The sequence below is a fragment of the Ambystoma mexicanum genome, chromosome 11 (assembly GCF_040938575.1).
Source record: "Ambystoma mexicanum isolate Mex_15411 chromosome 11, UKY_AmexF1_1, whole genome shotgun sequence".
In the NCBI taxonomy this organism is placed as follows: Eukaryota; Metazoa; Chordata; class Amphibia; order Caudata; family Ambystomatidae; genus Ambystoma; species Ambystoma mexicanum.
The window spans coordinates 201,776,130-201,801,784 of NC_090934.1; the positions used below are offsets into that span (position 1 = coordinate 201,776,130).

The 25,655-nt window shown below is 43.5% G+C and overlaps 1 protein-coding gene across 3 annotated transcripts in view; it reads left to right on the forward strand.

The window, feature by feature from the left end:
* The window catches only part of LOC138503244 (uromodulin-like), a 282,160-nt gene that overhangs the window by 197,939 nt on the left and 58,566 nt on the right, over positions 1-25,655 (forward strand). For 2 of the 3 annotated variants that reach the window (XM_069622836.1, XM_069622837.1), the window contains exon 6: positions 4,802-5,047. The exons of the other annotated variant lie outside the window; for it this stretch is intronic. In XM_069622836.1, the coding sequence (XP_069478937.1) occupies positions 4,802-5,047 (246 nt within the window). The remainder of the gene's footprint in view (positions 1-4,801; positions 5,048-25,655) is intronic. 3 annotated transcript variants of the gene reach the window in all.

Here is a 25,655-nt window from a genome sequence, read left to right on the forward strand (position 1 = left end):
TGTTCCTTAAGAATTTTAAAGAGTTCCCTGGTGTCTAATTGCACATTCTCAATCCTATTCTTAAAGATGTTCTTTTTGGCCTCTATTATCACTACTCTATAGATTTTAGCAGCAGCTTTCTATGCTGTCAATGCTGACTGAGTCGAATGTCATTTCCAATCATAGAAAAGTCTGAGAGTTAATGTTTTTAGTATCTTCAGCTCTGGAGAGAACCATGTATTGTTTTATTTGCCTTCCTTCAGCAATTTCCTCTTTTGTGGTGCTAAAGTATTAGCCACTATATCCACATTAGAAAGGATAGCCCTAGACAACTCACCTGTGGAGGTAACCCCAAAGAGGTTTGCCAAGGAAGTAAGAAGGGGTTCAATCCTTTCTACAGATATATTTTGGAGATTTCTGGCCATTACCCCTAACCCTTTACTGTCTTTCACTTTCCTCAGGAACTCTGCAAGCACAGTAAACTCAACACAGAATTGATCAGACCAGGGGCAAGACGAGACAAAGGGCCTCATTACGACCCTGGCGGAGAACCATGGTGCAATTTGCACCATGGTCCATGGCGCAAAGCTGCCAACTCCGCCATGGGGGTTGGCGGACTTACCGCCCCATTCCGACCTTGGCGGGGCGGTAAGTCCCCAATCCCCATTTACCCTTCCCCATTCCCATTTTTGCCCCATAGGGTATAATGGGAGTGGGGAAGGTGTTAATTACGCCACCGTAAATTACGGTGGCGTAATTAACGACAAGTCCCGTAGCGCCATGGATTTTTCCGCCTGCAAAAAGCAGGCGTAAAAATCACCATGGCGCTACGGGAACTCGTAGTCGGGCGGAAAGGTACGCCATGGTTTACGCCGGCGTAAACCCCTTTCCGCCAGGGTCGTAATGAGGGCCAAAGACATCTTTGGTCCTAATCTTGTAGCAGGCAACCCAATCTAGGGTGTACCCCAGGCAGTGAGTGGGTGCGTGAATCAGTTGGTCAAATCCTATCTCAGACAGTGCTGACTGCAATTCTAATGGCATAACATCATCTTTATGCTCTAACCACAGGTTAATATCTCCCAGCACAGGGAAAACTAGTATTGGGTTTCACTAGTGGGAGAAGGAAGCTAGAAAGGCCTAGCCTGAAATAGAAGAAAGGACCCATCCAGACAATGACATAAAAGCTTTGAAACAATCACAGGCACAGGCAATTCTGTGTGTAGATCAGTCCCACCCACCCACCCACAATAAAGGCTCTGTTCAAAGGCTAGCTCACATGCCTTCTCCAATGGAACACAAGCAGTGTGGGCACAGGAAAACAACACGGAGAGTTTCCGAATACAATAGACCACAGTGCTGCTGATTCTTCCAAATTCAACCATCTACCCTGAAAAGACAGCACAGGGGACCCCAAAACCTGGAAACTGAACCACAAGACACGCAAAAAGTAGTCTTAATCATCAGATAATCAATGACCAAGTTAGCATTCAATCTAAGATCTAGACTGAACCTTTGAAGCTTTGAGCAAATCCAACACGCTGCTTTCCCGTGGTAGCCAATAATGTGGTAGTCATCAGTGAGGTGCGGGTTTGGGGCCCTAGTCGCTGGAAGCCCGTGATCCACTTCTGGGCATGGCTGTGCCACCAGGGCAACTCACTGAAACAACAGAAAGATGATGGATAGAATCTGTGAAATCAATACCGAATCCCCATTCTGTCTGAGGCCCCCTGCGCCATCATTCATTTGCCATAACAGAAAAGGCAAAACCATTTGAAAACCCATCCCGGCCCTGCGTAGTGGGACCCGGCCTCCCCAATCATCATTTATTCTTTTCAGATGTTTGTCCTTGATAAGGGGCTTCATTACAAGTACGGCGGTGCAGTAAAAAATGGCAGCAATTCTATTAACGCCTAATTACTGCACTGATGTGCAAAAAGCTGGAGGGAAACCCTCCTCCGTGCCTCAGCAAAAGTCAGCAGAATTATTGCCGGCAGAATTACCGCTAGTAGTAATTTCACTGACATCTCCATAGAGTCTTGTGGACTCCAAAAAACTGGGGAGTTGCACCACTTAACACCACTTGTAATATGCCAGACCAAGTGGCGGTAACGGTAATTCCTTTTTGTGGTATTCCAGGGGATTTACCACAGGATTTCACCAAACATGCAATGAGGCCATTTGAGCCCTAGTAACTTATTGGTAGGTATTGATGCAGGAGAAACAAACAACTATTTGACATCACATAGCCTCATTACAAGTGTGGCGGTATTCCGGCAGGTCATCCAATTGAGCAGGCAGATTTTCTGCGTTCTTGTGTTCACCTAACTCTGCTTTACCTTTCACACACTGTGATCAGCCTGCTCTTTCATGTGACTGAAGGTTCTGCTGCAACTGTATTGTAACTGCACGAGGAAGCGACCTATTAGGTTTTGAAAGCTAGCAGGAAAATATACGAGTTAAGTTAACCAAAGAAAGGGATCTTTGCTGCAAGCTCTCATATTGTGTTGCAGTTATTAAAATAAAAACAAACATGCTTTATTGTGTGTTTGACTATCATGACATTCCACCCACGTGGCATTAAAACACTGTGTGGGCTTCATTACAAGTTTGGCGCTGCGGGAATCAGGTTGTCGTTACTGCTACTTTTTTGGTGGTAACCACTGTTTTTCCCACACTGCCAAATTATAATTTTTGGCAGATTCATTGCCAGAAGAAATACCATGCGGTAAATCTGCTGATTTTTGGAGGAAAAGTGGCAGAGCTAATTCTGCTTTACCTCCCAAAGTCTAGCGTATTTACAGCGTGGTAAATCCACCAAAAATCCCCATGGAGTCCAATGGACTCCACAAATGAGGAGTGACCACTTCTTGTAATCCTGTGCTAACACCACAGGACTAAGTAGGGGTAACAGTAATCGAGTTTGCCAATAATTTGGAAAAATTACCACTGAATACTGCCAAACTTATAATAAGGCACAGTCTCTTTTTACGTTTGGTTGTTATGTAGTGCAAAGGGGCCACCTATTAAGCCAAAAATGTTGCACTGTATTACAGAAAGTAGGGAGATGGGATATGAGGAGCAACACAAGGCTTCTGGGTGTTGTTTGGTTAGTTACTGCCCATGGCCATGTTAAACCCAAAACACAACATCCAGGGATATCATTGTGCAAGCTTTATCAAGCACTAACGTCAAACAGTGTGTTCAAAAACGCCTGGCAGTGTCATTTCAAAGCAGTCTTGTGAGAGGTAATATCTTAATTGGAGTTCTAAATGTGCCATTTGTGTAATAAAAATGACCTGACCAAATGTGCGTTCAGCAAATGGATTTATAAGCAGTATTTGTATCCTTCACTGAATTCCTGTTAAAAACAAGCATTGGTAAAGCCAACCGGTTTGGCTTGTTTGTAGGCATTAGACAGAGCACTGCTTGTATATGTCCATGTCCTTGCACCATTTCAGCTGCTTCTCATAAAGGCCAGTTAGAACCATTATGGCAGTGCCTGCAAATGCCTATTGTATGCCTACACAAAAACCAAAACGGTTGGTGTTGTCAATGCTTCTTTAGGCTTGAATGTGATTGCTACCATTTAATAGCAGTTAATCGAAAGCCAAAATAAAGCTTTCATGCGTGAGACATATTAGCCATATAGGATAGATGTGAAAACAGTTATTCTTTGAAAATGCTGATTATAACCGTGTTAGTACTGTCAATTTCACTGATTTGACTCCATGTCATAATGCATGTATTCTGCAATCTTCAATGATAAAAGTTGATGCCCAAGGGTAGAATGCGCCTGTCCTCAGGGGGTGTCCAGTATCCATAAGCATCGGGCTGTCTAAGCACTACATGTGGATTGATGCCACGCCAGTGGAGGGGTCTCCTAGTGGGTTTGGCAGCACGAAAAACAGAACTGGCAGGATGATTGTCCGTTGAGGATGTCCCACAACCCAACAACATTCTAGTACTTTCTGTGCTTCCCCAGCCATTCTTTGATTGGCTGGGACAGGAAGGACAGAGGCACTTTCTGTTGCCGCTACTGCAGCGGCAGGTGGGCCCGGTGAGCGAACTGAGCACAAAAGAGGTGGTAAGCAGTGCCTACCACATCTTTTGTGCTCCTTGTCCTCCGGCCTTACCATCTACATTGAAATTGCCCTTCCCCCCATTTAAAAAATACTGGTGCTGTTCTGCCCCCCCAAGCGCCATTATCCTCTTGTTCCCGCACCAGCCCCCTCTCCAACACGCCATCCCCAAAACACTAGCGTAGTCCCTACCCCCACATCCCCAACACCCACACTGCACTATCCGTATCCTTTCACCCAACGTCTCAATCCCCTTTTGCCCCTTTTAGCCCAGTCCTGTTTTGCTGTCCACACCCCTTTAGCCCATCGTGTTGCCCCAAGCCCATTTAGCCTCTTTTGTTCCCGCTCATGCCTTTGGCCCCTTTTGTTGCCTCCACAGTCCCGTTCCGTTCCTTTTGATGCCCCTCTACCCATTTATCCCCTTTTATCGCCCCTGGTCCCTGTTCTTGTCCCTTTTGGCTGTATTCCCGCCCAGTCACTTTTAGCTCCTTCTCCTGTCACTTTAGCCCTTTTTGCTGAGCCCCAAACCTTTAGCTCCTTTTCCTGCTTTCCAGCCCCTGACGCAGGCCCCATCACGCGGCCATTTCCTAGGCTCGCCTCGTGCTTGGCCTTAGGATCTAGGCCAGACCCACAGGCACGGCTCTGGCTCGACCCTACCCATGAATTACCTGGCTCTCCCAGATCTAGCCATGAATGAGAAATTCAAGCAATGACTATTCGTTTTTCGATTCTTTCTATTTCAGCGTCATAGCGCTCACAGCTCCTGAAGGAATAGCCGATCTGGAAGCCACCTTGGAGGCATTTACAGATTCCAACTTTTCCGTCCCTTACAACCAGTCCTTTAGAGATGTGTACGTTGACGACCCACTGTATGTTAGTGTGAAGATAGACAATCTCGACGCAGCATTCTCTCTACATGTAAATCGCATGTACGCCACCCCGACCAATGATACCAATGCTGTACCCCAAATTGACTTAATGACTGACGGGTGAGTAACAGAAGCATTCTCAAAATAGAAAGCAAATCAATTGCCTTGTTGGAGAGATGTTTATTCATTCATTTCAAGTTATGCCAAAGCAGATGCATTTATTTATTTATTTTGACATTTGTAAAGCACACCCAACCCTGAGGCATCTCGGAGCAGATGCTAATCAAATAATGATTGTTCTTATCCTGTGTAGGATGATATGGTTTAATAATCTGATCGATACTGTTCCTTTCGGTTGTCAGGACTGGGCAATTTCCATAGGGTTGGACTTATTCCACAATGGCTCAAGTTAGCTAAAAAATGATGGGTTGTTGCATCAGAGGCATGAAAGCAAAAGGCCCAGTGGTTAAGAAGAAATGGCTGTGTAATAACAACAGGGTAAGTTCCGAGACAAACTGGGAGGTCAACTGCCTTCCCTAACCGTTGATACAACAGTCTTGTAGCACAACATAAACGGTTCATTGGGAGAAAAAGAAGAATCGATGTGTGCTAATCTGTCGCATAATTAGCAAACAACAATTAGGAAAGAATGTGCTAGCTGTCACTAGAGGAAGAACACCCTGACCCTGATAGGTGTGCCCGGCCATAGGCAGTGAGTGGTGCACCGCCTATCTAATAGGGATAGTCAAAGGGGAAACTGTCTCCCAACGCTACCAATTGTGTGGATGTATTGAAATAAAAGTCGAACATTCCACTGACAACAAAGAGGGCTACAAGAAATAGAAATTACAGTTAACAACCACGTCTCGTGAGCCTTTTAAGGAGTCCCATCTCAGTGGGCTTTTTATATTGTCTTGTAGAACACCATCAATCGTATTTGGCAAACCTAATGCCAAAGGGTTAATAAAGTGTGGACAGAAATCCCCAGGTTATAAGCAGTTGTGCAAGCTAATTAGCTGAGAAATCCCCAGGTTATATGCAGTTGTGCAAGCCAATTAGCTGTTTCGACAGAATCTAATAACCAGTCCTGTCGCTGACAAATATCCGATTGGATGTGTTCCTTTTTAGCCATATAAATGTTTGACTTTTCGATACATCCACACAATTGGTAGCCTTGAGGGACAGTTTGATCTTTGGCTATCCCTGTTAGATAGGCGGTGCACCACTCACTACCTATTGCCAGGCACACCCGTCAGGGTCAGGGTGTTCTTCCTATAGGGACAGCTAGCACATTGTTTCCTAATTGTTGTTTGCTGATTATGTGACAGATTAGCGCACATCGATTATTCTTTTTCTCCCAATGAACCGTTTATGTTGTGCTAAGAAGAAATGGCACCAGAACTCTCATCACATTCTAAGTGATGTCTTGGAGAAATGTCCACAGGCTATTCAGAGTCCCATTTCATATCACTGTCAGGAACAGTAATCACGAACACCCGATTCAATGAGGCTTTTTTATTGGACTTGCTAAGATGACAGGCTGCCTCGTGCAGGCAATTAAAACTATTCCCAAAACCAAGTTGCTTAGAAATCATTCAAATGTGGTATATTTCCCATTTAAATTTAACTCAATATTTCAGTCAATCCCCTACATGGGGCAACTCACACATAATTATTTTCTTTAAAAAAGGAAGTATGAACTAAATAAGTGTTTTTTGTCTCAGGGTTTATTATTTCTTGTAACCATTTCCATCCATATAACTTTCTCACTGTTTATCTGTTTGTGGTTGAGTGTGCGATATTTTTGTTTTTTATTGGTTTTATTCTCAATTGGTTCCTGATTGTATTTGGGTACGTGTTTGTGTCTCTGTGAATCAGTCCTTGTCAGTTTCATTTTTGAAATCATCAATGAGGAAAGTGAGAATGCTTACATGCTTGTCATCTTAAATGTCACATATGTCCATTCCACAACAAATGACAGCGCCGCATTCTAGAATGCATTTCATTAAATGGATTAAATGTATACCAAAGATACAACACACCTACCCCATTTACAAGGGAACAAGAGCAACTGCCAGTAAAACATGTTTCTCTGCTACGCGATCCTAGCGCAGTAACATAAAATAAGAGAACGTCAGAACATTCACCACTACACGATTTATTTCCAATCTAGATGATAGTAGCCTCATTTTAACCACCGCCCCAGGTTCCACAACCTTCCATCTTGTAACTTTCTGAAATTGCGTAGAACCTCAATGATCTTTAGTGGATCATAGAGGAGATCGACACAACCTTTTAATTCATGCAGGTATTCTTAAAAAATCACTCAATCTCCTGCTCACCCCCCAACACTTCTGATGCCTTCATTTTGTCTGCATACATTTCACACTCTACCTGCTTCTTTTTATTTCACTCAAGAATTGTGTGTCTCCATGCTAAGCTACCCATGACAGACCTTGATGATTGGGATACAACCATGTGACAAGCAAAAAGCCACTTGATTGGTTTTAGAATATGGTGAGGTCTGATTGTGTGTGCACAGATCTATGTCACTGTTGTCCCACAGATCTTCATCAAAATTGTCACCCAGAACAACCCGCTGTCAATTTTCAACTAGATGTTCTCTTTTATGAGCTAGTTCACTCTTTCAGCCAACCTATTAGAGTGCGGGTGTGATAATGCAGTAGTCTTGTACTCCAGATCTGGATGGTTCAAGTAGTGGACTAGCTCCTTTAAGACTGATTGTACTCCAATGACAGTTATCCATTCCGACGGATACATCTTTGTTTCATGCACTTCTTCAATAAACTCATTCCAACTAAGCGACCATGGAGATCTACTTTAAAAAAAAAAAAAAAAAATTGTGATTTAGCCAAAAAGAAATTTTGACTTTTTACACAAGATACAGAATATATACATATTAAAACAACCAAGAGAGAAAAAAGAAAAATAACATCATCCAAAACAAATATACAATATCAGGATAAAAAGGAAAAAAAGAGAAAAATAAGAAGAACAATGTTCATACTCGTACTTACTTAACTCTATAACATTCCAATACGAATAAAAAATATTGATAAAAAAGGCACTCAAAATCAGACAAGTAACGGTGCGAGATATATAGAACGTTTTTCATAAATGTCGTCAGCTATATTTTAATCTTAGTCAACCAGATTAAGGAAGTTCAGAAGCCTTACCACCTCCATTCTCAGAAAAACTTCATTACCTGAGACAATTCTTTCCCAAAATTCGTCAGACTCCAAGCAATCATCATTATGAACAAATGTCAACAATCTACCCCATCTCAATTCCCCTGTCCCTGGTTATGTTAACAGAAGATGTTTCACTACATTTTTAGTATTCATCTCACAATCCTGACATATATCATTCGGATAACCAGCCTTATCCGTAATATGTAGGATTTCCAGGATGGGCAGGATGTTCAATTTGAAGTGAAAATAGTTTTCTCTAGCCTTAGGGCCTGGGATTTTTTTTAGATCTGTAGCTAAAAATGCTCGAGGTTTATTATAAATTGAGAAGTTCATAGACACCTTAGCCGCTCTTAATCTGTCTATTGTTCTGGTCCAATCAGTTATTTTAATAAATTCCTTAGATTTTAATGGATTTGAGAGCGAGGTTACTTGGTCAGAATCAGCTGTGGTTAAGATATCGAGACATCTGGATTTAAGGGGTTGTAGAAATGTATTGTTACCCTTAATCAATTGGATGTGAACATCCTCATAGAGAGAATCTATTTGGGGCTCAATAATCAATCTGTAGAGGGAAACCCATCTCCATTACATCCAGGATAGAAGGGAGATCAACCCCAACTCATAAGAGATAAAGCCCATAGGAACTGAGTTAGGGAGATTGATCGTTCTCTCACCCTTGATACGTTCCCAATTTATTTCAAAACTTTGGACATTGCATTCAAGTCCAAATAGTCTTCACCAGCGGACGCTTAAATATCATTACTCTGGATTTTTCCAGATTGATTTTAAGACCATTGGATTTTGCATAGTCTTCCAGAGCGGTCACCAGCCTTAGAAGGTCGATTTGAGTGTAATCCAGAATCACAATATCATCAGCATAGGCTAGCCATGATATCTTGATTTCTCTGATCTTAGGGCTAGCCAACAACAAGGTCAGGAAACAGTGAAACAGGTCATAAAGATTAAACAGAAAAGGTGCCACCAGGCAACCCTGGCAAACACCTCCCTCTATTTGAATCATCTGTGATAAATCTCCTGACCTATATAGTCTCACACGTAGAGTAGTATTGTGGTGACGTTCTATCAAAATAACCAGTAAAGAGTCAGGGATCCCCCAGCTATTCAGCGTACCCTATAGCAGATCCCTATTTATTGTGTCAAAGGCCTGGGATAGATCCACTCAGGCCCCAAACAGAGATCTACCCCCGTAACACTGCTATCTGAGCTCACACAACTAAAATGAGGTTATTGAGTGCAGTAGATAGGCCTCTTCAAAATCCCATCTGGAATTTGGAGAGAATACCTTTTGTTTTAGCCCAATCTTCTAGGTCTCTAAGGACCAAAACTGCAAATATTTTTCCATCCGCATCCAATAAGGATATTTGACGATAGACTTTAACCACGTTTAAAGACAGGGATGATCACGGAACTCCTTCATGAGTTAGGAATAGTTCTTGTTTTAAGTATGTTATCAAAAAGTGCCCTCTGCACCCTGCACCAGAGTTACGGGTTGGACTTTAGGATTGCATTAGAAAGTCCATTAGGCCCAGCGCCCCGTGATTGTAATACTGCAAAGTCAATGATTATGACAATTTCTGGCCGCAGGGTTAAACCCAGGCACTTCAACTGGTCAATCAATGGAGCTAAGATAAAGACAGGCGACGATTTGAACTACCTGGGATGTTTCATTTGAGCTGCCCGTGGCTCTGTTGATTTGGACACAAAGATAGCACCAAATTTGATGCCCTGTTTGGCACAAATGCACAGGATTTATGTCATATTTTGCAAATGCTCTATGTTACCTTTACTACAAAATTATGTGGGCAAAGTACTACCCTCTATGGACTTAGATTGTTCAATATAAATTTGAAGGCTTTAGAAATCTTGGAGGGCACTCTCTGGAAGAAATTCTTGGCCTCTCGAGATCTTCATACACAATCGTGGAGGTCCTACATCTCTTGGAACAAATTAAAACGCTATGTGACTATTTAAAACCCTCCTCCTGATTCACTGTTTATTTACTTGAACGTCGTGATGCACTCAAGACAGTCAGTGGTTCTTAATGCATTTTTAACCGACTGTTAAGACATCTTGTCCAAATGTTTTCTTCAGAAAGATGAACCTCTTAATAATCTTGACAGCTCAGAAAGAAAAGTCTGGATATTGGAACGCACACAGGAACATGAGGTTATTATCAAATATAAACTTTTCAAAGAGTACAGAAAAATGTACTACCAAGATAACGTATTGCCCAAATACCTCTGTAAATTCCATAGCCCAATGTATCGCCATATTTCTTTGCGCTTTAGATTCAATGTTTTGGATGCGCTCAAGAGAGATGGGGAATGATTAGGAACATTGCGCCTTACGATCGATACTGTAGACTCTGTGGCGATGATACCTTACCTAAAACACAAAAGCATCTTTTGTTAAATTGGTGGGAAACCCTCAACCTAAGAAGTAGTCTTCTGGGCCAAAGGTCCCATAGTATTGATGCCTTATCTCTAGGGGACTTCTGGCATAGACTCTTAATCACTTGATCACTTGATCAATGGATCTCCTTAATAATTGCCCTGGTCCAGAGTCTTATAGGCATCCATGACCTCTTGGGGGAAAATGTTTACTATTCTGTCGGTTTTAAATTACCGATTTTAATTGTTATATAACTGAATTTTTAATTTCTCTTTTATCTTTTTATCAATCTAATTTATAGTAACTTTGGGTCTTGCATATAAGTAATGTATTTAATGGAATTATCTTTTATATAGAATGTGTAAAAGTTTATTATAAACTTGTTCATCTACTTCATGGCTACACTTATTATGGCATTCACCTCTGGATATAAATTGGCATGTTATATTAAAGTTTTCATTGAACACAATGTTTGCCATTCGTTTTGCTTCCTGGTACTGATTTCTGAGAGCCAGTTGACAGAGGGTTTTTTACATGGAAGATTATTGGGTGACTACCGTTGATGTTTAATTTCTTGAGAAATGCAAACGTTCAATTGTGTGAATGATAGCCAGTAGTAGGGTGAACCAGAGGTTGGGTGTCAGACACAGAACAAATGTCCACCTGAATGTGCCCTCCAAATGCTGGCAACTTGCAAAACAAGTAGGTTAGCAGAAGAGAGCTAACTTCTGAGATCGTCGTGGATCATTCTTTTGTTTTGCGGGACCCCAGTGGCAAGACGATTTATGTGCCAAGCAGAGTACCTTCATTTCAATTCATTTGGCCACTTGTATCCAGGGAAGGGATCCGGTAGCTAGAGGAAAATGTTATTTAAAAGGTAATTAAAAGCTCCAATAGACTATTAAGATATTAAGTCAATTGCCCAAGATTGCAAATGGACCCATAACATTAAGAGCTAGTTGCAACCTATGGGTATTCTTCAAAATACAGGGTTTCCTGTTCAAAGAAGTTATCACCCAATTGACAAGGCAAGATAGGGTTGATGGGAGTTGTAGTTCCAAACATCTGGAGAGCCAAAGATCGCAGACCCCTGCAGAATCACTTAAATCCACTACCCATCACTCAATGAACCAATAGCTCAACCAGCACCAACGCAAAGAGCATTCTTCAGAACTGAAAAGCCTTGTTGTGTGTCATGAAAAATGTGATGACAAGTGGTTTACAATTGGATATCAAATGACCTTGTAGAAGGTTGATGAGCGATCAAGCACTGTGATATTGTTGCAACACCAAAAATATATTTCATCATGTTTGTATTAGGCAAAGGACGCCTTTCCACCCAAATTCTATTGTAATATCTCTTAGATCTATACAGATGGGAACGCTCATGTTAGAGCTGCATGTCAGAGATATAGGAGGCTTTATTTGCTGGAAATCCCCATGAGAGCATAACTTCTCGAAGTCTCTCCTAAATGTAGTCTACACGCTTTGTGGATGAACAGTGTTCCACCTTTTTTCAAATGAGATTAATAAATGACTGCAAATTCTCATAGAACATACTTGAGTGCATCCTCACTTCACTATATTTACCCTTTACTGTGTGCACTCACTTGAAAACCCTGCTCAGCGCTGTTTGCAAAAATGTACAGCCAAAGTGCCTGCAGATGAGTCCAGCTCGGTAAAGACACCCTCCCAAAAGGCTCATGTCCTTTGCGTTGCCTCCTAACCTCAAAGTAGCAACAACAGCATGATTGTCAACGCAGCCTTTTGCCCTCCCCTTTTACACACTACCGTGCAAATTAAGTAAACGCCACCTGCCATGTAAGCATGACAGGTGGCGCTTACAATGGGTTCCCTATGGAGTCCACCTGCTTTTTGCAAAAAAGCCAGGCAGACTCCATACGGAACCCCGAGTATTTTTGGCCGGCATGTGAATGCTTGCTGGTGCAAATGATGGAGTATTTGTTAGAGGAAGGGAGTGGTGGAAATGCAAGTTGAGTTCCGCCCTCCTCTCTGCCATACATCAATGAAAATGTCTGTGACGTGAATGCAAGGCATAAAAGCCTATGCATGTCCTTTACGCCCTCCATTTATGTTACGGATCATTGAAAACGAGCTCTCTAATGATCATCCCTTAAAATCAAATGCTGGATTTTCAGGGATGGCTGGGCATTTTGGATTTGGGGAGAGTTGCCATTACTGTCACAAAATCATTGTGCCTCATTACGAGTGTTGCGGTAAGGCAACAACGGCGCCGTTGTTACCTCGTCGCAACATTCCAAGTTTGCTTGCGGGTGCCGCTATGGGCGCCTGGTCAGACCAGACGTCCAGAGCGGCACCCGCTAGCAGTACAGGATGTTAACAACGGTCCCGTTATAAACGGGACCGTTGTTAGCATCCTCACCATTCCCATTTGAGAGCTACGGGGGCTCAAATGGGAAGGGGGACATACCGGGTCCAGGTCGCGGGAAAGGGAATTACCAGGCCCTCCAAGATCGGAATGGCCTGGTAAGTCCCTTTTTGCGCGACCCGGACCCGGGTTTGGGGGTCGTCATGCCCTTATTAAGGGCATGGCTACCTCCAAACTCGTAATGAGGCCCATTTTCTGCTGAATTCTTATGCTTTTGTCATGATTCTCGTTTCTCTGTGTGAGCTCCTCTTCCAGAGGTCTGAAACCTTTGGCTCTCCAGATGTTTTAGATTACAACTCCCATCAGCCCTAGTTAGTATAGTCAATGATGAGGGATCATGTCAAGTCTGTGCAATCCCAAAAAAGGCATATGACTCGCTATTTTACCTGTCTTCAAAACCTTTATTTCAAAATATGGTTCAGGCCTTGGTTCTTTCTCTTTTGGGTGGCTTCAGTGAGACTCTGCTGAAGATTCCTAAAACCATCCTTTTGACTAGAAGGGCTTGTTTACTTTCTTTGTAAGAAGTAGCCTGTACAATGTACCCCCTTTTATTTTCCTAGTAGAATAGATTCTCGATAAATTGGTTTGAAGCAAACATTATTTCATGGTCACTATTTAAGGCACCAGGATTTGTGTGTGGGTAAGAAACAAAGAAATAAATGCATAATATACTAATTAAAAGTCTTCAAGCAGCTCTCTGTGAGTAGGAGCTAGAAAATACAAGCTCATTTCTCCAATCCACCACGCAGTTCACTGGATGTGTGTATTCGGATTAAAAATGCAAACCTACCAAACACAATTCATGAGAAAATAATTCATCTCATGTTAGCAACTGATTAAGACATGCAATTGGAAGACATCCATTTTATGAGATTTAAAATTCATAACTTGTTATTCAAATACCATCGATCTAGCAGAGAAAGTCAGTTAAGTAAGTAGTGGTTTCATGTTGGACATGTTGGAACTCCTTTAGATGCAGAGGGTAAGCTGCATGGATCATACTTTACAGGCGGATACATAACAGGGGCTTATAATAATAAAAATAATTTGGCATTTATATAGCGCTATGAACCCTCAGGTATCTGAGCGCTGCTTATTATTACCCACGGTGTGTGGTGCTCATCTATCGACCTCAGAAGGATGAAAGGCTGAGTATGGCCCCGCTCTGCACGGATGTCAAAGCGAGCGCTCTACTCGCTGTGCCACTTGACCGGCTTATCCAGCAATCCATTAATTTAACTCCAGCATGTTCGAAGTCCCGGGGTGCAAAGGTAAGGTGTTGTTTACAGTTTACTTTTACACTTCAGGGAATTTTACAGCCATTTGGGGGCCGAGAAAGGGCACGAAACAGAATTAACATTTCCCCCATGATTTCCTTCTCTGACATGGTTTAATGTCTGCGTGCATTTTCATGCTGGAGTTAAATTAATGGATTGCTGTGAAATCTGCCTGTGTTTTGCACCTGCTAAAAGCAGGTGGATTCCAATGGACTCCATTGTAAATGCTGTCTGAAGAGTGTAATTTGCAGGAAGCATTTACCTTTTTTTTAAACAGATCAAAATGAAAGAGGAAAGGCATTTAGCGTGATATGTTTACTTATGTCCAGGATTTGTATTCCCCGCCCCTTGTCTTTTCCTTATCTGTCCCTTTTTGTTTGTTTAGTCGTCACCTCCCTATGTATTGGGTTATATAATGCATATTATTATATATTTCTTAGTACTGTTAGTTTAATAATACATCTTTTGAAAGCTTTTACATATTTTAAATTTGCTTTCTTCACTATAGTTATGTTTCTGGAATTATTTGAAAAATGATATCACCGATTTCTTATTTTACCATTTTAACGATCAGTATACCAATACAAACTATTTAACGGAAAACGTTTTCAGCCAGGTTTTTTTTAATTTATTTTTTTAATTTATTTTCAAAAAGTTCATAACAGAGAAACAGTTTGTACATAATATAACATCATGTGATAATCATAACAAAGCCAACAGAACTATATACAGCAGAAAATCCCCCTTCCCCCAGGAGTCACAAAACAATCAATAAACTGGCCTAATATAGTAAAAGAAATGTACCCCAAATCTTGTTAAATAATGCACTTTTCTTATCTCTCCAATACAGCACCTTCTCCATATCCACTAACGAGTGCATCTCCGAAATCCATTCCTCAATAGTAACAGGGTTAGATGCTTTCCAATGTCTCAAAATTAGTTTCTTCCCCACCATTGCCCCTCGAAAGATCCATTTCTTCTGAGAAGTACTCAGGTCATCCAACAAATCCTAACTACCCAACACTATTGTCTTTCAGCCCGTTTCGTAAATGTGCAACATTGCATGCAGGGTGCTAATGCTGATGGTACCCTGCAGGCAAATTGCACTTTTTACAAAATGACCCCATAATCTCTGCCAGGAAATGAATGCCCGGGTTTTTTTTGTGTGCATTTTCTGCATGGAGACTGCTTCCACTTCCACCATCTGCTCTGTGCAGAAAATACACCAGCATCTCTGCCCGCATCGTATTTTCATGGCGGCGCAGAGGCTCAAATCTGCATTGGAGTCTGATTTTTGCACAGGCGGAAACCAAGTGGAATACATATGGATTCATGTAAATGTCATACGTCATGCATGGGCATGCCTGGGACCATTTACGATTGTTTTTGCAAATAGGTATAAAACAGCATGAACACCAGAGCCTTCCCTGATTTCTGTACAGAAAATACATACAATCACAAAAACACAAGCGAAATGTCATGGTTGCATGTAAGTGCAAGCGTAAGATGTTCTTTCTCTGCTTGTCACAATTTCTTTTAAATGTGTACCATTGCGTTAAAAAGTTAGTACATGGCAATGCACAACACGTTATGTAAAATACACAGTATGAAATGTGAAAATTAATTGTTAAATCTTCAAATCCTCACGAATAATCAGTATTTGTTATGAAATGAACAAATAGTGTACAAAATAAATACAATTCCAAGACGGTCTGGCTTGAAAGAGTGGTCTTTCCCCTTGTGTAGTGGCTTGGCAGGCGAAGAACGATGGTTTGGAAGACTGCACAGAGCAATGCCAGAGGTCAGGATTAATTCCAAACCTTCTAGCCACCACCTCATTTGTTTTGAAAGGGTTTAGTACCACTTTCAAATACCTTTCCAAGAAAAGGCAAAAGTAGCAAATAACTGAGTGTGGGTCTGCATTACTTAAACCCTTATTCCCTAATTCAGGATTCTGCCACCTTTGAATCTACAGGTGTTTTGATCATGGGAGCATCAGAGTGCTTAGTTTGTGGGAGGTTTGCCAGGGCCCAGACCAAGCACTTATGTCAGAGCCCCGGCACTTATTTTTGATCTCAGCTTGAATATGATGCAGTATTGCAGTGTGCACTGGTGAGGGTCTCTGCATCTTGGTCTGGCTCATTGTTTCTCGCGGACCTGATGACCCAGGTTGGCAGGGCAGTGTTATATGTTCATGAATAACAATGAGCTGCACTCACCTCTACTCAGCCTACATGGCATTGCATTGAATTCATACTGTAATAACCAGCAGGATGGGTTGACAATAGCAGGACGGTCTGTCAGGAATTCGATCATCTGCACAGGGGGTGCACAGGGGGTGTGCGCTTGTCTGGGTTTTTTTGAAATGTTGATGTTAAAGGACATTTGTACCACGCACTATCACCACCGTAGTGGTCCCTTGGCACTCTGGCGGCTCTGAAAGAGGAGGGGAGGTTGAGTTAGTGGGAGGAAGCAGGAAAAGTGCAAGACAGCAGTGATGTGCTGTTGACAGCCTCAGCCCGGTGGGTCTGTTGGCTGGGCTTGGGGTGTTTTGTGGTCCCTAGTCGTCGTGTGCTGTTGTGCAAGTCTATGTGTGGTTTGTTTTGTTGTTGCATTGTTGTGAAGTTTGTGCAGATTGCTGCGTTTTAGGTTTGTGGTTGTGTTTGGTTAGAGTTTGAGAGGTGTATGCAGAGGGATGGAATTGTTAGTTGGTTGGTTAGTTGGCATTGCTGTCCTTGCAATTGTGGGATTCCATCTAGGTGCGGCACCTGCTGACAGTCACCTTTCTATCTAGATTTGACGCGAGCTAGGTTCATAATTCTAAGTGTGGCACATGCTAACAGTCACATTTCTATCTAGATGCGACGCAAGTTAGGTTCAGAACTCTTAAGTGTGGTGCATGCTGAGAATCATATATGCTACCAATCACATTTCTATCTAGATGCGACGCAGGCTAAATTTGAGAAATTCTATCTAAGTGTGGCACATGCTAATAATCATATTTTGGTCTAGATGCGACGCAGGCTAGGTTAAGAATTCTATGTGTGGTGCATGCTGAGAATCATATATGCTAATAATCACATTCCCGTCTAGACCTGGCGCAGACTAGGCTTGAGAAATTCCATCTAAGTGTGGCATATGCTAATATTGCAATTATGGAATTCCATCTAGGTGCGGCACATGCCGACACTCACACTTCCATCCAGAAGCGACAGGAGCCAAAGTTCAGAATTCCATACGAGTGTGGCACATGCTAACAGTCACATTTCTATCTAGATGCGACGCAAGTTAGGATCAGAACTCTAAGTGTGGTGCATGCTGAGAATCATATATGCTAACAGTCACATTTCTGAGATTCCATCTAAGTGTGGCATATGCTAAGAATCACAATTCCATCTAGATGCGACTCAGGCCAATATTCACAATTCTATCTAAGTGTGGGCATGCTAACATTCAAAGTCCCATCTAGATGAGATGCAGACCAATGTTCACAATTCTATCTAAGTGTGGACATGCTAACATTCACAATTCTATCCAAGAGTGGACATGCTAACATTCACAATTCCATCTAAGAGTGGACATGCTAACATTCACAATTTTATCTAGATGCGACGCAGGCCAATGTTCACAATTCTATCTAAGTGTGGACATGCTAACATTCACAATTCTATCCAAGAGTGGACATGCTTACATTCACAATTCTATCTAAGAGTGGACATGCTAACATTCACAATTGTATCCAAGTGTGAACATGGTAACATTCACAATTTTATCTAAGTGTGGACATGCTAATATTCACAATTCCATCTAGATGCGACGCGGGCCAATGTTCATAATTTTATCTAAGTGTGGACATGCTAACATTCACAGTTTTATCTAAGTGTGGACATGCCAACATTCACAATTCCATCTAGATGCGACGCGGGCCAATGTTCACAAATTCTATCTAGGTGTGGACATGCTAACATTCACAATTTTATCTAAGTGTGGACATGCTAACATTCACAATTCCATCTAGATGCGACGCGGGCCAACATTCACAATTCTATCTAAGAGTGGACATGCTAACATTCACAATTCTATCTAAGAGTGGACATGCCAACATTCACAATTCCATCTAGATGCGACGCGGGCCAATGTTCAGAATTCTATCTAAGTGTGGACATGCCAACATTCACAATTCTATCTAAGAGCAGACATGCTAACATTCACAATTTCATCTAAGTGTGGAGATGCTAACATTCACAATTCCATCTAGATGCGACGCAGGCCAATGTTCACAATTCTATCTAAGTGTGGACATGCCAACATTCACAATTTTATCCAAGTGTGGACATGCTAACATTCACAATTTTATCTAAGTGTGGACATGCTAACATTCACAACTCCATCTAGATGCGACGCGGGTCAATGTTCATGATTTTATCTTAGTGTGGACATGCTAACATTCACAGTTTTATCTGAGTGTGGACATGCCAACATTCACAATTCCATCTAAATGCGACGCGGGCCAATGTTCACAAATTCTATCTAGGTGTGGACATGCTAACATTCACAATTTTATCTAAGTGTGGACATGCTAACATTCACAATTCCATCTAGATGTGACGCGGGCCAACATTCACAATTCTATCTAAGAGTGGACATGCCAACATTCACAATTCCATCTAGATGCGACGCGGGCCAACATTCACAATTCTATCTAAGTGTGGACATGCTAACATTCACAATTTCATCTAAGTGTGGACATGCTAACATTCACAATTCTATCTAAGTATGGACATGCTAACATTCACAATTCTATCTAAGAGTGGACATGCTAGTATTATGGCACTCTATGTTATTGGTAAGTAAGATAGAGTGGTGGGGGTTTTCTGGAGAAGAGTGATTGCTCTACTCCGCACCCATGCCACACTCACGGTTTTTGTTGGTGTCTGTTGGCTTCTGGCTTCCTTGGCGTCTCCTGCAGACACCTGCAGACACATCTTGGAGCCGCCAATGTAGGAGCCGACCTTTGCCTCGTGGTCCTTAGCTGCGGGGGCTGCTGGGCAGAAGGCTGCCCTGGGGAGGTGGCTTTAATAGTGTAGAATGAGCCAATCAGGTGAGGGGGTGGTCTGGGAGGCGGGAGGAGGGAGGGGAGGAATAGGGGAAGCGGATGGGAGCAGGGAGATGGGGCCACGTGGGGCGCCGGTGCCAGGAGGCACACCGGGCCTCGGATTCTTCAATAAATGAGCCCTGGAGGGTCTCGTGTGGGCCTCACTCACCTGTTGCAGCGCCTGGAAGAATGGCGTCTGCACGGGTCCTGTGGTCTCTAAGGCCCTGGTACACACGGCCTATGGCCAATCACGGGACGGGGCAGTCTGGGAGGCGGGAGGAGGGAGGGGAGGAATAGGGGAAGTGGATGGGAGCAGGGAGATGGGGCCACATGGAGCGCTGGTGCCAGGAGGCACACCGGGCCTCAGATTCTTCAATAAACGAGCCCTGGAGGGTCTCGTGTGGGGCCTCACTCACCTGTTGCAGCGCCTGGAAGAATGGCGTCTGCACGGGTCCTGTGGCCTCTAAGGCCCTGGTACACACGGCCTATGGCCAATCACGGGACGGGGCGGTCTGGGAGGCGGGAGGAGGGAGGGGAGGAATAGGGGAAGCGGATGGGAGCAGGGAGATGGGACCACGTGGGGCGCCGGTGCCAGGAGGCACACGGGGCCTCGGATTCTTCAATAAACGAGCCCTGGAGGGTCTCGTGTGGGGCCTCACTCACCTGTTGCAGAGCCTGGAAGAATGGCATCTGCACGGGTCCTGTTAAATGTTAAATGAAATGTTAAATGAAATTGAATGATGGTAGATCAACCTTCGTAAAATGTGTGGGGCTAATCCACACACCTGTTCCTATGCTCACTGAACAACATACACATAGACCTGTGTACTCTGGGTGGACACAGCCTACAGGTGCAGTCCCCTGTGTCATATTTAGTTGGAATACGACAGCTAGGATTACACCATATCATCTCAGAACTGGAGGGGAAAACCCTCCTCCTGCCATGGCCAGCCTAATTAACTAACAAAGGCTCCATGGATCCATCCTCGCCCCACCCCCCTTTTGTTGGGCCCTGCTGCTGGTGGCAGTGATTAACATAATTAACACACAAATAGAGTGTACTTCATACATGTCCACATGGGGCCTGGTTGCAAAGGTTTACAAAAGAGACAGGATACTCCAGCAAACTTTCATATGCACTGTGTGAACCTGAAGCCAGAACCCGCCCTTAGCATTGATGGACAGTGAAATGTCATGTGAGGGAATGCGTGTATTACAGTAGTCATCCAGCAGGGGGACCCCATTCAGGTAAGAGTATGCGGATTAACGGCACCAGAAAGTCTGCTCTCACTGCAACTTGAAGGGAGACCTGCCACTTTAACCATGAACCACAGAGAGCTCCATTGACCAGAGAGACCCTTTGATCAAAAACAGACAGGAAGATGGGTGGGACTTAGTATTACATATTTTCACCCTTTTACCTTTTCTGTTGCAAAGCACCCTGGTTATGACCTCGTACATACAGGAGATTGTTGGTGGGGACCCAGGATTGGTTCATTAAGGTAGGCTTAGCCTACATCAATCCATGTGGTCCATTTGGCTTTAAAATAGGGTTGAGCCCCTCTTTCCGCAGATCATCTGAAGGCTTCACCAAAGCAGAAGGAAGAACTCAGCATTGACCCTGGCTGAAGGTACAGTCTGCCTTACATCTTCCACCAGTGAAGGAAGGCCAGAATTTCCTAAGAGTGAAGCAAGAGGCTGCCCCTATACATCTCCTAGGGAACAGAGGGAAATACTGAATCCAGAGGACCCTCCCGCAGCTCCAGAACCGGTACCCAGCCAACACAAAGCATGCCCTGCTAGGCTCTGCAGCAAGCTTCCTAAGTGGGAAGTGCCAGAGAATTTCTGAACCAGACCAAAGACAAGGCAGCTGCCTGCTTTGGGCCATCCGCCTTAAAGGACGACACAAGCCCAGTGAAGAAGCTAGGAGCAGTGCACCGACAAGCATCTACTGATGTCCGCCTTAAAGCACCTTTTCGAGCTAGTCGAGCTGGTTGAGCCCCTTGAGCTGCAATGAACTGCACAGCTGACTAGCGTTATGATGCCGCAGTCGCTAACGCCGGCCAAGACCCCCCAACCAGTGCTTCAGAAGCACCAACCAGCACATACAGAGACAATTATTCCTGACCCCGAGCCGCTGTGTAGGCCAGTCTGCAGCTGTCTTTCCAGCCTCGCTCGCCAAACTGCTTGCCGCCGGATACCCGTACCTGTCTCCCATCTTGAACTCTATCACAGAAGCTGCAAATCGGCCTGAAACCAACTCGACCATGGCGAGCACCACGAACATCTACAGCACAATGTACATTGTGTTTCTGTCCGAAGGCCCCTAGTGACATTTTATGACCCATTGCACCCTTTGTCTTGAAACCAAGTATCCCTGAACTATTGCGATTACTTACTATACCGACTACCCTCCTGTCAGTATCCAGAGTGCATCCCTTTTCCCTCTTTGAAACTGTCTGTCCTCTGCATTCATTTACAGGGTGGATTGTATTTTGTAGTGTGCTAGAACTGTCTGTTGTGATAATAATAAACTAGATATTTTTATACATTCTTGAGTGTACAGTCCCTTTTACAATTGGGTAATAATAATTATTTTTTTTTTTTGATTATACGAGTATATAATCACTGAAGTGATTTTTACAAGAAGATGAACATAAAATTTCCCAGCGTATTTTTCCCAACACGAGAATAAGTCTACAGCAACACGAAAGTAAGGTAGAAAACACTCCCCACTGCCGTCATCTATCTATCTATCTGTGTCCAGTCCCCCTAGCTCGGAGGTACATGTGCAAAGATCTGGTCCAAGATTTTATTAGCTGCGATAGACCAAGATGTTCTCAAGCCTCCTATTAAGCGCTCCCACCAGAGTTCTTCTTCCCTTAGATAGGCATTTTTTAGGTGATGAAGTATGTATGGTGATCTGAATTTCTCTGTACCTGAACACAGTAATAAAAGGTGCCGTAATGTTTCGCTTTGTTCAGTGTTATTACAAAAGCGGCAAATATTCGTTGTTGAGAGGCCCCTTGTGTGCAGAATCTCGTTTGTGGGTAACAAGTTTAACCTTGCACGGAGTAGAGTGCTCCGAGTTTTCCTGTCTGGATGCTTTGTCAAAAAAGGTTTTTATATTTTTGCTGTGTTGCAACTAACCAACGATCCACAACCTTTCGGAGATAAGCTGCCATTCCGTCCACGTAACCAAAATTGGACAAGGTGGTTTATAATTTGCGGGTGTTTCTAATCTGTTCGGATCCCTTCTGGTGTACTAGAGGTGGGGCTGATTAATGGTTTAGAAACAGATATTCATCGCCAGACCAATGGTGCCCCGAAAGTTGATTCGTCACAAAGTCACCAGCCACAATACAGGGGCAAGGCCAGTGAAAACGGCCAATATGCAAGAGGAGTTCCTGTCATGAGTGCTAACCTATACAAGAATATCTAAGATCTTGCTATAGTGTTTGACAGGCAAGTTCATCAGTTCAGTAAGGATTTTGCCTGCATTTGTCCATCAATTTGCCAAAGGAGGAATGCATGTTTGCCCTGTTCTTCTGTGGATAGATAGTGAACATGTTCCACTTGCCACCGACAGGTACAGAGCAAAAGGTTAACAATGATGTGTTTTATATAAACACTTAAACATTTATTTCACTTCAAGACGCCACTGATTTGTTGTGTTGATTGGTATCTGTAAATGGCATAGCGCATCCATCACCCTCAATGAACTGGTGGGAGCTGCAGCTTTAACCACAAACATCTTCACCCTGCATGGAGCAGCCGTTGGGTGGTGTCAACAGTAGACTGTAGTTGCCCACCTCGATGCGTCACAGGCATTCTAGAAAATATTTGGGCTCTGGCATTTATTTTCGCACAAATTAAGTACTGAGAGTATGACTCTATGAAATCCACCAGCTGCACACCAGAGACACCAGTTGCAGGCAGGTGGAACTAGTTTAAGGAAAATATGCTCCCAAAGAGGTATGAGTATCTTCAACACCCTCACATATATAATTCATGGATTTTACTATTTTAGGCCCTCATTCTGAGTCAGATTGACCAATGATCGAAGTGAGCGGGAACAGTCGGTAGCAGTGTTGCACTACTTTTACTTATATGTGTTACCCATTCCTCTCCTTTTTATGACCATATTCACCCTTCTATATAGAGAATGTGTCCATTAATTCCCTATGCACATGTAAAGTTGTAAGAGGAGCCTTAGTTACTTGTCACATGTTGCACTGTGCTTCCGCCTACCCTCTCCCCTGCCCAGACCACAGTTCTACTTTGTTCGGTACACTTCTACCACTGAGAATGACACATTTGAAAAGTGTAGAAAAGAGCATTCTGCCAGATGTACCCCGTTCTGATGTGGGGGGCAATGATGTATTGCTCAGTGTGGGAAACCCCTCTAGGAACAAATAACTGGAGTTGCCAAACAGGATTCACACACGTGATGGGAATCCTCAGTCCAGTCAGCAGGGGTCAGGGTTCTGATCCTCAAGCAATGGCTGGATTTCTTCTTGGACTAATCTAGCTTTTCCTGCTCTGGGAAAAAGCAGGCACAGTCTGGTTGGGCATCATTGACTGGCTCTTTGTTTTTGTTTGTCATGGTGGCACTGTTGCTGGCCTGTGCGGTAGATCTGCACGCATGGCGTTGATCGCTCCTGATTCACTGCATAGAACACTGAAGTTTCAAGGAACATGTGATCCACCTGGGCTCCCATGCCTGTCATGGCTGGCTGCAGTCTGTCACCAGAATGCCGGTGAAAGAGCCGCATCCAGTGGACGCATTAGGAGTCGGGCTCTTTCCCCATCATTTTGCGACGCATCCAGAATGAGCCCATTAGACATTACTTAGCTCGTTCAGGAAGCGAATTAGAATAACGTAAGCACTTCTCAAGTCCAAGAGACTTGACTTTTCTTTTGCTAGATCCAAGCCATGATTTTTTATTTCATTATTGTAAGTCCAGAGGTCGGCAGTGGCACAGTCGTTTTAGAAGCAGGAAAGGAACGACCACACAGTGAGAGTAGCACCCACGCTCCCACTCAGGGTGAGACCGGAATAGGAGGGAACTCTCTGCCGAAGGCAGCAGTGCACCTGCCCATGGCACAGCCCAGGTCAAAGGACAGGGGACCAGAGCAACAAGAGGAGCTGGAAGAGAAAGACGATGAAGCCAGAGACCCCACACCTCCACACTTAAGTAAGTGACAGTACCTCTCTTCGCCTCCCCGCAACATAAAGCATGCCTGTGGTCACATAATGTAAATGCACAAGGCCCGATATATTGAAAAGTGTGCAGAAATCCCACAATGGCCGTGCGCGAGAACATCACTGTGCGAGCCTGCGCACAGACGTTTTTCTCTGCACTCCGCGTATTCATGGAATTGTTTGCGCAAAGTAACGGTATATCCAAGTCGCAGTCGGTACGCCCCCGACATGCCTCCACACAAATCAAAAACAGATAATTAACAAGAAGAAAAACTACCCAGGGACAAACTTGTACATTCTTATGTGGTGGGTATTTGGCAGGTGCTCTGGGTTCTGACAGTTAGGTCGACAGAGGTGGGATCTAGCAAGATATTAGTTTAGCTTAGGTTATTTTAGTGTAGAATATGCTGGAACACTGCGCAACCGGAGCCACGCTCCTCCACCTATGCCTGATTACTGATATCAACCTCTGACTGGAAATAGTGGATTTCTAAGCACCGTCCCAAGTATCTGCACCCTGATATCTGCCCCAGCGTCTGTTTGGCAGCTGGTCAAGGTGGCACTCCACTTTATTAAACATCTGTGGACAGGATAATGTCCACAATATGACTGTAGGTAGCTCTAGGAATTGTACGTCATGGATTTAATCATACACACATAGGGTCCGATTCATGGAATTTTTTGCATGGTTCAAAGTGACTCTGCACTGCTGAAAAGTGACTACACTGACAACACCAACCCTGATTCATGGAACTGTGCACATTGTACCGCAAAATGACTTTGTACTGACTTTGCACTGCAAAAATACACTTTGCACAGTTCCATGAATCAGGGTTTAACCGTGCAAATAATTCCATGAATCCAGCCCATAGAGTCAGTGTTCATGCAACTGTCCTACTTGATCCACTTATTGTCTCCATACCCTATTGTAAATCGTCCTCGGAAGGCTGCTTTGCCAAAGCCCACTTTCCCATGCTTGGCTTTCCTGCCACAACGAGACACCTTTGTTGTGCCCACTGCTCCTCGGGTTACTCTTTCAATGTAAGGGACACCCCCACAAGCCTTTTTTGACCTTCCGTCCATTTTCAACTAGATGTGCAGAGGATGTCCCCACAA